At 37.8% G+C, this 15,156-nt stretch overlaps 1 protein-coding gene across 2 annotated transcripts in view; it reads left to right on the top strand.

Moving 5' to 3' along the window:
- lgi2a (leucine-rich repeat LGI family, member 2a) overlaps positions 1-15,156 on the top strand; it is a 39,661-nt gene that overhangs the window by 21,269 nt on the left and 3,236 nt on the right. For both annotated transcript variants that reach the window (XM_072579475.1, XM_072579485.1), the window contains 2 exons: positions 5,173-5,342; positions 12,604-12,768. In XM_072579475.1, coding sequence (XP_072435576.1) covers positions 5,173-5,342; positions 12,604-12,768 — 335 coding nt within the window. The remainder of the gene's footprint in view (positions 1-5,172; positions 5,343-12,603; positions 12,769-15,156) is intronic.

Genomic DNA, 15,156 nt, shown 5'->3' with positions numbered 1-15,156 from the left:
ATGCAGTAGTAGCAGATCATTCCATATAAAGATGGTGGAAGAGAACTAGGAATACTTCTCCTAGCTGTTTATTTTGTATATGTAAAGACACTTACTACCATTCAAATTTTCAGGTTAAACTTGTAAATGAGCTTACTTTAGAATCAAATATAATGTAGTGAAGTCAGAAAATTTGTGAAAATGATGCTGAGGTATTCAGAAGGACATGCAGCCAGGGCTTTATGGGTTCATGACGAAGAATAAGAACCTATACTTGACTAGAAGAAATATTGTAAAAATAACAAACCCAGAGGGTACAAATAAAATTTCTTCAACATAAATATATTTTCAAAAAATATTGAAGGGATTTATATTCTGCTAACACTGAAATAATATCATGTAAAAGACTACAATCATGACCATGTCAGTGAAATTTATATTGGATTAGATTAATCTGAGCTTCTGTACATAGATTCCTCCTCCAGACTAAAGGTTAATAGGAAAAATTGAATAGTGAATATCAATAGCTTACGATTTCAGGAATAGATCAAACTTATAAAAGTTCACTTGTTTCTGTTTGTGCCACCTTCCGATCAAACTGGCAATCTCACCTTCATTTCTTAAGGTGCCTCAAAGAGCAAACTGTGGTCACTTAGCACGTCTTCACCAAAGTTGATATTTCACATTGCTGAAGCAGTTCGATAGTAATTAATTGCCACTCTCTTGTTCCCAGACAGTGGCTCCATAAAGCTGCAGTCTTTGTAATGCATTATATATAGAGATTTGAATCTGTTAATATTGTATATAGAGTCATAGAGATGTACTGCATGGAAACAGACCCTTCGGTCCAACCCGTCCATGCCGACCAGATATCCCAACCCAATCTAGTCCCACCTGCCAGCAGCCGGCCCATATCTCTCCAAACCCTTCCAATTCATAAACCCATCCAAATGCCTTTTAAATGTTGCATTTGTACCAGCCTCCACCACAACCTCTGGCAGCTCATTCCATACATGTACCACCCTCTGTGTGAAAAAGTCATGGTGTAGCAGAGCCTTTTTGAATATCTCCGACTAATAATGTCTAGATGTGTCACTGTTGCTGAAAATAAGGGTGTGCACAAGATGGCCTACAGTAACACCAGTAGTGACAGCAACGCAATGGAACGCTTAACAACCTTTGATCAAAGGATCCTGGCCTACATTAACAGTGACACAGTGAAAGGAGAAGCAGTTGCAATGTTACAATTTGTTCTGCTTCCTAATTTTTTACTTGCCACTTTCATGTGGTGAGAAATGGTATTCCACATCATTATTTCAAAGACAAGGCTTTAAGCAAAGTTTGTTCATAGACTCAGAAACATACCCTCTTGTTTTCTTCACAAGTGATAATGCCAGAACCAGTAGTATGCAGTGAAATTCAGAACAGTGCAGTTTTTCTTGTAACACCATTTTTACTTCAAAATAAATATATATAACTTAGGAGTTATGGTTGTGGAGAAGCCAATGGAAAAACTAGATGTTACACAATGTGATGGTTTTGGATCTGTAGAAGAGACAGAGATGCTCATGGGCAACATTATAGATTTGGGAAGCTGTCACTTTGACTGTCTTTCCCAGTGTTCCTAGTATCAGAACACTTCTTGCCTCACAATCAATAAATGGACAGTTAGGAGAAGTGTTCAGAATCTACTCTTTGATTATTAGGAGGAATGAATAGACAGTTGTCTGGTTAGGAATCTGCTGTTGGCAAGCAACCATCATCATGCATGACAGTTCAATTAACTGTAAATCAAACCAAATAAAGTTAATCAAACAGGGGCTATTTATAATCACTGTGAAGGGACTAAGGTCCTTTCCACATTGTTATTACTTTGTCTGTGACAAATTAGTCTTTCCCCAGAAAAGAATTACATTGAAGCAGCTTCAGGTAAAAGCTGGCAAAACAGAAGTTTAGCGAACATGAGATTGGCTGAATTCTTGCCAAAAAAACTTGTACAACTGGTTTCCAGGGGAATCTTTATAGCAGCAACACCTCAGTGACTGAAGTCCAAAGCATCCAATGCACCCCAGCCCATACTGTCAACTCTGCAAAAGGGATATCAGTCACAGTTCCTCCTAATTAGAGAGAATTTGCAATCTCAGAAACAACAGAGGTCTTTTTCTCAGGATTATGCAGATTATGGCAAGTGACAACAATCCCACCAGGATAAAGAAAACACTGCTGCTGTTTGAACAAAATTGGAGAACAAACATTTGTAGTCAGACTCATAGGAAGATTGACATGTGCAGAAAATACTGTAGCAAAGATGAATAAAAGCATATCCTTTTATTTAGTATTGCATATTTGTGGCCTTATTATAAAGGAACTCAATTAATTGTTGCATTCCACAGTAATTGTCAATTTAAATTGTTACATTAATTAGACCTGGTAATTAAGAGCAAAAATACCTTGTTAATGATAACATTCATGATTCTGCAATGTCACTTAACCACTTTGACTCAGTAAGGGAACAATTTTGATTTGGACTGCTGTGTTCAAAAAGGCAACTCACTCTCAAGGGCAATCATGGATGGATAACAAATTCTGGTGTGGCTGGCTATGTTCACATCCTGTGACAGAATAAACCAAGTAAACATTTTTTAAACTAAAGCAAATACTTTGCTTCCATTTGCAAAATTAATTTGATGTCCGTCTAGACAAGTTCTATGAATTGTTTGTGAATTGTCACGACACAAGATATTCATTAAGCAACCATGCAACTTTAACAGTTAACACATCTACAACAACCTTTCATTTCATTTTACTTTTATTGACATACAATCACCTTATGAAAATCTGGAACATAAATATAGGCTTAGGCCCATTGAAACAAATGCTATGTTTCTATGCTATGTAAAGTTGAATAATCACCTGCTGATTATTAAAAAGTACACATTTTCGAAACTTAAATTGGTTTTTAAGGAAACATACAAAAACAGTTTCCTCATTTGTATTCAGTTTTCACTTAAAGGTTCATATTGAGGTAACATAAGCCCTTGAGTCAATTCCATTAGAGCTTTACTATTTAAAAAAAAAGCAATGGTACTCTTCTGGAATCTTAATGGAGTCCAAGTAAACTTCTTTTTCTGCTTTATTTAAAGTATGTGATCAAACCAAATGTAAGACTGAGTAAATCTTTGTAATGTTCTGTTGTGGAATCAGATCAAATAACCCTGGACAATTAAATATAGACATAGGTGCTCCCAAAATGTTGCCCTGATTTACCATTGATTAGAACAAATCATTAGAAAACTGGAGTTCTGTTAATCACATAGCTCTGGTTCTCCATTCTGCATTGTTATTGATTTGAATTTAAAGGTGGGAGCCCTATCTCAGAAAATATGCCTTAAGATAATAACTTTGACTGAATTTAAATCATATAACAAGAAATGCTTCAAAAGTCTGTTCATCAGATGCTAAGTGGCATTTTAATAACTAACGATCTTTAATGATGAGTTTTGTTTCCAGGCCATAGAGTCATTGAGATGTACCGCACAGAAACAGACCCTTTGGTCCAACCCGTTCATGCCGAACAGATATCCCAACCCAATCTAGTCCCACCAACCAGCACCTGGCCCATATCCCTCCAAACCCTTCCTATTCATCTACCCATCAGATGCCTTTTAAATGTTGCAATTGTACCAGCCTCCACCACATCCTCTGGTTGCTTATTCCATACTCGTACCACCTTCTGTGTGAAAAGGTTGCCCCTTAGGTCTCTCTTATATCTTTCCCCTCTCATCCTAAACCTGTACCCTCTAGTTCTGGACTCCCCCACCCCAGGGAAAATACTTTGTCTACTTATCCTATCCATGCCCCTCATGATTTTATAAACCTCTATAAGGTCACCCCTCAGTCTCCGACGCTCCAGGGAAAATAGTCCCAGCCTGTTCAGCCTCTCCCTATTGCTTAAATCCTCCAACCCTGGCAACATCCATGTAAATCTTTTCTGAACCCTTTCAAGTTTTGCAACATCTTTCCGATAGGAAGGAGACCAGAATTGCACGCAACAAATGTTGAAAACCTCAGCTTTCTTTCAGATATTTTTCAAACAAATATTGGAAAAAAATGAAGGTAGATGAGGAAAAGAAAACCAAAAATGATGAAAGCGATATATTACCAAATCTCAAACAAATAAGCAAGACTAACAAGAAACTATTAATGAGAGGATCCTTATATTTTACAGTTGACAGATACCACTCCTACCTCTGTGGCAATTCCAAAGTGATGAAAGTAAATAAGAATGAGAGAGGATCATTGCAGTGAAATGGCAAATGGTAGTGGATAAAGTGCTGTGTAATGTTGGTCAGAATTACTTGTTGAATTGAAACTTGCTTTAATTGACTTTACTGTGCGTCACCAATTTTATGTATTAGGCATTCAGGTTACAGATTCTATATGATTTGAGGCTGTGGTCAACTCCACTATGTAAAGTAACATTTGCCCATCCATCGAATATTTCATCCCCACTTGAGTCAACAATTACATTCAACACATCAACGACAAACCACAACCAGTTAAATTCAGAAAATGTTACCTGTTTCAAAAATTGCAATTCTTGATGGTTAAACTTCGCCCATAACAATATTTGCAAACAGTATAGTTCTTGTCTGTTTTGAAAGTTTGGGGGAAAATCAGTACAAATGCATATATTAAATTTAAAAATACAGACACTAATTAAGATGAATGACATGGAATTGAATGTGAACAGGAAGGAGATGTGGTTGAGCATCCATGCATAAGGAGTAGGCAAAAAAGCATGTGAAATTTTGTCATTTTCATTCAGTGTAGATTTTACAAATAATATAGAATGGTAGGTGCAGCTCATAAGTTTGTTTTTAAGTCTGACTTTTAAAAATTAGTTCATTGATAGGATGTGGCATTGCTGACAAGACTGGCATTTATTACTGTGGAGAAGTTGGTTTTTGAGCTGCATTTTCAAATTGCTGCAGTTCATATTAAAATACACTTACAGAGCTGATAGTTCCAGAAATTTGACCCAGTGATGATGAAAAAAAGGTAATATTTGTCCAAAGTAAGGATAGACTAATCACAGGTGCAACCCAAATGGTGTGGTCACTCTGCATGGATAATGAAATGTGAAGACTTCCCATTACGAATATTCATTCAGTACTTTCTTTAACTGTTTAGAGATTTACGTGGGAATGAGCTCCAATGTGACTGTAAAACAAAATGGATGACCACTTGGCTGAAGAGCATAAATGCCACTGTGACAAATGTTTTCTGTGCTGGCCCACCAGAACATGAGGGCAAGAAACTAATAGACCTGACACCTTCTGACTTTGACTGTATGTCAACAGGTATGTAATCTTCCATGTTATGTGTTTGCAAATTGGAAGTAGAAATGTTTTCAACATTTTTATCATAATTTTTTATCAATAATATTTTATCATAATGGCCAATACTCGTAAGATCTTTGTAATAATAACCCAAAATATGGTCTTTTAAGTTCACACATTTACGCAATATTTTCTACTGTTCCAATCACCAGAATCTCAAATGAAATTTGGAAATAAAGTAAATAACTTAGACAATTAGAATGAAAATTATTTTCTGAATGTATTTTGTTTCATGTGCCTTTCTTCTGAAACATAACTTTGGGACAACCAATAAATTGTTTAGCGGGTAAGATGCAATATCAGTTTTGAGTTTGGAGACACTTAATGTGAATTGATCTGCAGTAGAAATGCTACATTTGTCCTTAAGGCTCATTGACTTGTGCAGGCAGGTGATAGTGGGGCTTACGGTAACTAAAGTTCCCACTCCTGATCACCATCTTGTGATTCCTGTTGGGAAGTGCATGTGATTAATTTTGCAAAATAACTTGTTACCTTAGTGCCGGTCCTTGACATTAATTAATTAGCCTGACATCACTATACATCAATAATTAACACTGTGATTCAATAACTTCCATGACTGCAAGGGAAGTTACAGGAATAGTGGAAATGGAATTGACACCTAAAATAGATGGGCAAATTCTGTAAGTATATTAATAATAAAAGGGTTGTCAGAGGAACTGTGCCGTCAATTAGGGACCAAAACAGATTTTTATTGGTTAGAACAGAAGACTTGACTGAGATATTAAATGAGTCCTTTGCATTTGGTGTTCGTCAAGAAAGAATAATTTGCCAAAGCTATGGCAAACAAGGCAGTTACTGAGACACTGCATGAGATAAAAATAAAGAGGTTGTGCGTGCAGAGCACAGGCCAAGCAGGGCAAGGTAAGAAAGTAGAAATTGTGTAAGTACCGGCAATAGTCTATCAAACATCCTTAGATATAGAAATAGACTGTATAGAAAGGGCTAGAAAATTGAAAACATCACATCTTTGATTAAAAATGGGAGAAACATTTGTACACTGGTCAGTTTAATGATGGTAGTGGGTTTTTTTTAGAAATAATCAACCAGAGAAAATTACCAGCCACTGAGAGATGCATAGATGAATAAAGGATAATAGCATTTATTCAGGTCAAGTCATGATCAACTGATTTGGTTGAGTCTTTGAGAGGAACAGAGAAGGATTTGGGTAGCATAGTTGATGCTGTAAATACAGAGTTTTAAAAGGCATCTGATAAAATCTCATGTTTGAGATTTGGGAGCAAAATTGGGGTAAATGGTGCAGTAGCAGTAGAGATATAAAATTAATTGGGGACAGAAAGTAGTGAGTTATGTAGACTGCTTTTTAGACAATGAGATCCACAATGTTTAGCTTTGTTATTATGCCAATTGGCTCGGATATGAGGTACAGGATGTAATTTCTTCTGCAGATGACTGGAATCTTTGTAGTCTTGTGAATGCTCAGGACAATAGTTGTGGACTTCAAGAGGACATAGAAATGCTGGTGGACTGGGGGACACCTGGGAAATGAAACTAAGAACAACATGAACAAACAGAAACTAAGAGCTGAACTGAAATATTGAGCAGATGCTTTGATAACAGCTCATTGATCTAAAACATTGGATTGGATTTTACCCAAGACTTTGAAGTTCCACCATCAGTACCAAATCAAAATTGGGATAAATTAGAGTGAGATGGTCATACATTGACAATGTCACTACACTAGGAGATAATTTCAAATCCCATCATGGCAGCTGATGGAATTTAAATTTATGGAATTCAACTGATTAATGAAAATAAATATTTGGAATTGAAAGCTGCTGTCTGTAATAGTGTCAGGATACTGTCATCAGTTATCGTAAAAACCTATCTGGTTCATAAATGTTCTTTAGAGAAGGAAATTTGGTATGCTTAGCTGGTTTGGCCTATACATGACTCTTAAGTGGCCTCTTACATGGATTAGCAAGCCACTCAATTTTATCTTACATTTGCTAATACAGAAAAGTCAAAATGATATGAGGCCATAGCAAACATCTAGCATTGACTTAGGTGCTAGAATTGATTGTGTCATACCCAGCCCTGTCAACCCTATGAATTAAGTCATTTTTACCAATAACCTGGGTTGAAGTAAAATTGTTTCACACATGTGACAATGAACAACCTGGACAAGTTATAAAAGTTCTGCTCAAGAATGGCTCGGTTGCACTACTAATGACAGATCTGGTTGAGTCCTAAAATGTATAGCTACCAGCAGCAGATGGTGAGTGAATATGATAAAAGATATACTAGTCCTTGTCCTCACCAATTGACTTCTTACACATGAGCCTGTCCAGGACAGCATTGACCGCTGCACAGCCTTTGTGAAGACAAAGTCCGATCTTCACACTGAGTATGCCCTCCATTGCGTTTTTGCCACTACTACTGTGTTCAGTGGGATAGATTTCAAACAGATAGAACAACTCAAACTTAGGCAACCATAAGGTGGTGTGAAGCATCACTAGCAGCAGAATAGTACTCAACAGTCAACCTCATGGAACAGCATATACCCCACTGTACCATTAATATCAACTGGGCAGGGAGTTGATCCTGATTCAAAAAAGAGTGCAGGAGAGCATGCCAGGAACAGCATCTGACATACCTAAAATGAGGTGTCAACCGCGTGAAGCTACAACATGGGACTACTTGCATGACAAAAAGTGTAAGGAACATATGATAGTCAGAGCTAAGTAATTCCACAATCTATAAATAAAGTCAGAACTCTGCAGTCTACCATGTCCAGTTGTGAATGGTAGTGGACAGTAAGGCAATTAAGACAAGATGTGGCTCCACAAATCTCCCTATCCTCAGTGATGGTGGAGTCCAGCACATCATACAAACATGTACATACAAAACAGGAGCAAAAGTAGACCATTTGGTCCCTTGGGCCTGCTCCACCATACCATAAGGTCATGACATACCTGTTTGCACTTTGAATTCTACTTTTCCATCTACTCCCAATAACCCTTGAGTGCCCCTGCCAAACATCCATTTTTGTCTAAAAATTATTCACCACATCCATCGCCTTCTGCAGAAATGTTCCAAAATTGTGCAACCCTCTGAAAAAGAAATTCCATTCAGGATCTTATATATTGCAATCATATCACTCCTCTTTCTCATTTCCACTGGAAACAAGCCCAGCCTGTCCAATCTATCCTTATAAAACAATCTACTCATTCCAGATATCAAACTAGTAAACCTCCTCTGAACTGCCTTTAAGACAATTACATCCTTCCTTAAATAAGGAAACACAAAATCCAAGTTGTGGTCTTTCCAATGCCCTGTGCAACTGAAGCATAACATTCTTGCTTTTATGAACAATTTCTGTCACAAAGGATAGCATCCCATTAGTCTTCTCAGTTACATGATGTACCTGCATATTAATTTTCTGTGACACACACCACATCATCCAAATCCCTCTCCACCTCAGAATTCTATCGTCATTCTTTAGTTAAGTATCACTCTGCTTTTTTATTTTTCCTGTCAAAGCATTTCTCTCAGGATTGTAATTATTCTAATTTCCTCTCTCTCTTGCTTTATATCTATCACTCAGATGCTTTTTGTATTTTCTTTGGTGAAGACAGAGGCAAGATATTTGTTCACTTCATCTGCTGTTTCCTTATTATCTACTATTTGTTCACCATTCTTAATCCCCAGAGGTCCAAAACTTTCTTTACTTAACCATTTCCTTGTTTAATACCTATAAGATTGCTTGCTATCTGTTTTACATTCCTAACTAGCTACATGCTCTAATTTCTTTTTCCTGATTAACTTCTAGTCATTCTCTGTTTTTCTTTATATTCTGATCAATCATCTGACTGCCATTCATTTTTGCACAATTAAATGTTTTTCATTACGTTTGATGCTTTCCTTAAATTCTTTAGTTAACCACAAATGGTGGGCCCACTCATAAGACCTTTTCTTTGTAGCAAAAATATACATCTTTTGAGTGTTCTGAAATATCACTGAAATGAATGCCGCTTTATCTCAATTGAATCTAACCCCTAGCCTCGTATGCCAGTTCATTTCAGCTAGCTCAGCTTTCATGCCCACATAGGTACCCTTATTTATGTTTAAAATACTTGTCTTAGATTCAATTTTTGCCCTTTCAAATTAAATATGAAATTCCAACATATGGCTGTGACCTCAGAGTGCCTTAATTTGGAGGTTATTAATTAATGTTATGAATGCTGTGTGCAGAGAATGTAGTTTTGCCTTTTTATTATATTTGTAACATTGAGTCTTGATTGCTGGTGTATGTCTAGGTGTTTTCTCTCTGCTCTTCCCTGCCATTCTCTGACCCTCATTTTCCAAAGTACAATTTTCCGGTTTTACCATGTACGCTTTGACAGACCACACCTTTGCACATTTGACACCTTGCCCTTTAAAATTGACACTACTTCCGTAGTTACACAGTCTACAAGAACACTGACCCCAACATAGTTCAGGTGTAGACCTCCCAATGGTACAGCCCAACATTTCCTAGTGCTGGTGCCAGTGGCCCAATATGTCCTTGGTATTATGGGGAGGCAATGGACTACTATCGCTAGACTATTAATTCAGAAATTCAACTAATATTCTGGGCTCCCAGGTCCCAAAACCTTGCCATGGCAGATGGTAGAACTTTAATTCAATTTTTAAAAATGTGGAATTAAGAATCTACCGATGGCCATGAAACCATCGTCAATTGACAAAAAATCCATCTGATTTTCAAATGTCCTTCCGGGAGAGAAATCTGCCATCCTCAGCTGATCTGGCCTTCATGTGGCTCCAGACTCATGGAAGTGTGGTTGACACTCAATTGCCCTCTGAAATGGCTTGGCAAGCCCCTCAGTTGTATCAATTGATAAGAAGTCTCAACAAAGGAATGAAACTGCCATCTGGCATTGACTTAGGCAACTGAAAAGACAATGGCAGAAACAATCCTGTCAACCCTGCAAAGTCCTCCTTAATAAGACCTGGGAGCTAGTGCCAAAATTGACAGAGCTGTCTCCCAGATTAGTCATGCAACAGCCTGAAGCAGTCACACAGACACAGAGTCATACCTGACAGGCACCACTATTACCATCCCTGGATATGTCCTGTCCTGCTGGCAGTATGGACCCAGCAGAAGTGGCAGCACAGCAATGTACAGTCAGGAGGGAGTTGGAATGGGAATCCTCAACATTGACTCCAGACTGCATGAAGTCTCATGGCTTTAGGTTAAACACAGGCAAGGAAACCTCCTGCTGCTTATCACATTTCGTCCTCCCTCAGCTAATGAAGCAGCGCTTCTCCATGTTGAACAAAACTTGGAGGAAACACTGAGGGTGGTAATGGCTCAAAATGTACTCTGGGTGGGGGACTTCAATGTCCACTATCAAGAGCAATGGATAGTTTAAAGCATTGATAATAACCCAGTAATAACACTAAAGACTTACAAAATAACTGTGCCCCTAACCAAGCTAGAAAACCAAAAAAGTACAAAAATTAAAAAGCAGGAAAAATCCAATTTGACCAATTATTGCCCTATTAGTCTACTCTTGGTTATGAGGAAATTTGTTGAACGATTTACTCAACAGTGCTATCAATCAGTTTTCACTCGGCAATAAGTTGTTCACTGATACCCAGTTTAGGTTGCGCCAGGACCATTCAGCTCTTGATCTCATTACAATCTTAGCCCAAACATGGACAAAAGAAATCAACTTAGGAGGGAAAGGTGAGAGTGACTATCATTGCATGTGAAGGCAGTGTTTGATTGAGTGTAATATTATTGAGACCTGGCAAAATTGGAGTCAATGGTCATCAGGATGAAAGTGATCCACTGTTTGGAGTCATATCTAGCATAAAGGAATTGATTTCAGTTGTTGGAGGCCAATCATTTCAGCCAGAGGCATTGACAGAGGAATTCTTCAGGTTAGTGTCCTCAGTACAACTTTACTTCTTTAGTTCTCTCTTGATCAATGATCTTTCTTGAAATATGATATTAGAAATTGTCTGACTTCTACGTGACACTAAAGTTCTCGAATTTTTTGAAAACTTTGCAAAACAAAATTTGTACATTGTAAAACAGTGTGTAATACAATGAAAATCAAAGCAATGTACTGTAGATTCTGGAAATCTGAAATAAAAAGTGAAGGGCTGGAAAATCTCAGCAGGTCTGGCAGCATTTGGGAGAGAGAAACAGAGTTAATGTTTTGCATCTGATATGACTCTTCTGTTCCGAGAAATAGAGTCATATTGGACTTGAAACGTTAACTCTGTTGGGTTTCTCCAGCATTTTATGTTTTTATTACTTAATATAGTGAAGGCTGCTAGACAACTTATTCTGAATTTTCAACTTATGAACAAATGAAGTTATGTACATAAAAACAAATCACAAATATAATATAGCTCAGATATTGTCAGTTCCCATTACAGATTCATCACTCCACACATATTTTCATTCTGCTTCTCTGTTGTTAGCACTGATTTGTGTAATGTAATTATTCCCTTTCATGTAGTTGTAAACAATCAATGTTACTAAAAACAAGTTAAGAAACATATTGGCAAGCAAAACTTGATCTTAATTCTAAAATGCAGCTTTGGTGTAATTTTAGTTCTGCATAAGACAAAGATCACAGAGTATTATTGTCTGTTTTACTCTTTGTTTGACAGAGCAAAATTCATAATGTCAGAAACTGTTTCGTATCTTTAAGATGAGCATAATTTTATTTTACAATTCTTCCTCTAAACCAAACTGTAAAATCTTCTTATTTATATTTTTCTGAATAATTATCCAAAGGTTATGAAGTTAAATTATTTTTTCAAATTATTTTAGATTGTCATGTCTGTGTACATTAATTAACCGTGCCAAAATGCTGAAAATGAAAATACATCTGAGAATTGTACCTTTTATGTATCAAACAGAATGATAATAATAGTATTCCTGGTCTATAACTGAGGAGATAAGAAGCAAAGTGGTAGAACCTCAAATCAGAAAACCAGCATGTGATAGCTATGGCTTCCAAACCACACAGAGCTTCCAGAAAACAAAATCTATTTTTATGACCTTGACATAGAAATTGCAAGAAGGCTGACTTAACATTAAAATCATGAAGGCAATTATGTGCTTAACACTGTAGGTAGAATGATTCGGTAGTAGAAGGTAAATCAGTTATGGTGATATTTATGTAATAACGACCAGTAAAAAAATGTTTTTATTTTGCAGAGTTTGTGCTGCACCAGGTCTTACCATATGAGTCTATATCTGTGAACACATTCTCTTTTAAGGATGATGTGTATGTAGCAATTGCCGAACCTAATGTAGGAAACTGCAGAGTACTTGAATGGAGCTACATTGAGATGAATTTTAGAAGTTATGACAATATAACTGGTACGTATGAATCTAAGTAATGGCTATTAAATGTATTTGTGCATAACTTATTTGAATCCCTGTTAATATTTTAATGTCGTACGTGACCACATGGTGTTATCTGGCCCTCAGCCATACAAACAGGGAAGGAAGGAACGAGCCTTGTCACATCTTTTAGAAGTGGAGGAGCCATTGTTGGACTAGGGTGGACAAAGTGAAAAATTAATTAGGCAGAAGTGGGTACTGCAGATGCTGGAGATGAGAGTCAAGATTAGAGTGGTGCTGAAAAACCACAGCAGGTCAGACTGCAACTGAGGAGGAGGAAAATTGCCGTTTCGGACAAAAGCCCTTCATCAGGAATGAGGCTGAGAGACTCTGGGGTGGAGAGATAAATGGGACGGGGTGAGGCTGCGGAGAAGGTAGCTGAGAGTGCAATAGGTAGATGGAGGTGGGAGTGAAGGTAATAGGTCAGAGAGGAGGGTGGAGCAGATAGATGGGAAGGAAGATTGACAGGTGGGACAGGTTATGAGGATGGTGCTGAGCTGGAAGGTTCGAACTGGGATAAGGTGGGGAGAGGGGAAATGAGGAACCTGGTGAAGTCCACATTGATGCCATGGGGTTGAAGTGTTCTGAGGCGGAAGATGAGGCGTTCTTCCTCCAGGCGTTGGGTGGTGAGGGAGTGGTGGTGGAGGAGGCCTAGAATCTGCATGTCCTCGGCACAGTGGGAGGGGGAGTTAAAACATTCGGCCACAGGGCAGTGGGGTTGATTGATGGAGGTGTCCTGGAGACGTTCTTTCAGGACCTGATGAAGAAGCAACACTCTGAAAGCCAGTGCTTCCAAATAAACCTGTTGGACTGTAACCTGGTGTTGTGTGATTTCTAACATCCCTTAGAGATATACTGAAACACTTCACATGTAATAAAATACTTTCTCATCTTGGTAGATAGGCTAAGATTGATCTTTGTTGTGCAGAGTTGCCCCTGCCATGTGCTTTTTTGATCCCTGCCATGAGCTGAGTTGATCCCTGCTATTTGTTGTGTTGATCTCTTTTCTGTGCTGAGTCGGGCCCTGCTGTGAGCTGAGCTGATCCTTGCTGTGTGCTGCATTGTTGATTTCAGCTCAGATACCAGTGAAAGACCCACAATGGGTGTTTGTTGCCCAGGTGAGAGAAAAAACATCAAGGAGGGTCTCAGATCCTGATATCCATCCATCACTGTTGGAAAGTCCACGTGCATTAAAATCAAGTGAGAATAGGATAACATTTTGTCTTCTGCCATTTGCTCTGTAGAGTCACCCATGTTGGTGATGTATAAAGGAGCTTCGGTGTCACTGGACTGCACTGCACTTCCAAATCAACCCTCAGCTTTTGGAGGGGAGGATGTCAGGGTTATGCTAATAATGTCATATTTCAGTTCAGGATTTACTGAAGTCTTAATTACATTTTTCTAGTCAATTGTGCTAGGCTGGCCATTGATAATGCATTTGTGTAGATTTATACAATTTATAAGCCAGTGATGTGACTTTGTATAAACAATGTTTTGCTGGCTAACTCTTGACTGTAAAATCAAGGTTGTGTACATTACATCAGAATATCCAATACACTGGATTTGATTTTGTCATCTCTGCATTATCTGTGATTCAGTCAGAATGATAGTAGCCATGAGGTAGGAACTGCTAAAGGACTATTTCAATATGCTTCAGTTTTTAAGAATGAATAATTAAACACAAATGAGGATAATGAATCAAAAATCTATATCAGTAGCAAGTCAAACATAGGGAAGAATTCCAGCCTCCAAGTGGAGTCGTCAGGTGGGAAATGAAAATGAAAGAATATGAATTTATAAACCAAACTAATTAATGTCAGTATTTCGAGTTCCACACTTCCTGGATTATATATTTGTGGAAAATTATTAGAAAGCAATGTGGATATATTATTACTGTTTTATATATAATTTGCACTCAATCTTAGTTCAATTTGCCATCTCATTTTGAGATTCTCCCATTATATACCAGTCTGAGTCTCAGAGTGAAGATGTAACTGAGTTTCAAGACTCAGTCAGCAGCATTTTACAACTGGTAGCCAGGAAGTGCAAATGCAGTGTATGCTAAATATTCATGAGGGTCATTAATGTGGGTTTCCCAAATTGTTTGATGCAGAGGCCTGCCTTACAGCTGATGTTGACAGCAAACCAAAACGTGAACATGAAATCCTTTGAACACAGACAGTGTGCACAAAGTCTAGATGTCAACAGAGCAATAATAGTTTCAACAATTTGACAAAACCCTCAATGTAACACATCAACAGACTGAATGTGAAAAGAATTGTTATGCAGACTTTGTCACGGGCCAATGGGCTGAGGAATGGCAGATGGAGTTTAATTTAGATCAATGTGAGGTGATGCATTTGG

Source organism: Chiloscyllium punctatum, chromosome 1 (genome assembly GCF_047496795.1).
Source record: "Chiloscyllium punctatum isolate Juve2018m chromosome 1, sChiPun1.3, whole genome shotgun sequence".
Lineage (NCBI taxonomy): Eukaryota > Metazoa > Chordata > Chondrichthyes > Orectolobiformes > Hemiscylliidae > Chiloscyllium > Chiloscyllium punctatum.
This window is presented reverse-complemented; position numbering and strand designations above follow the sequence as displayed.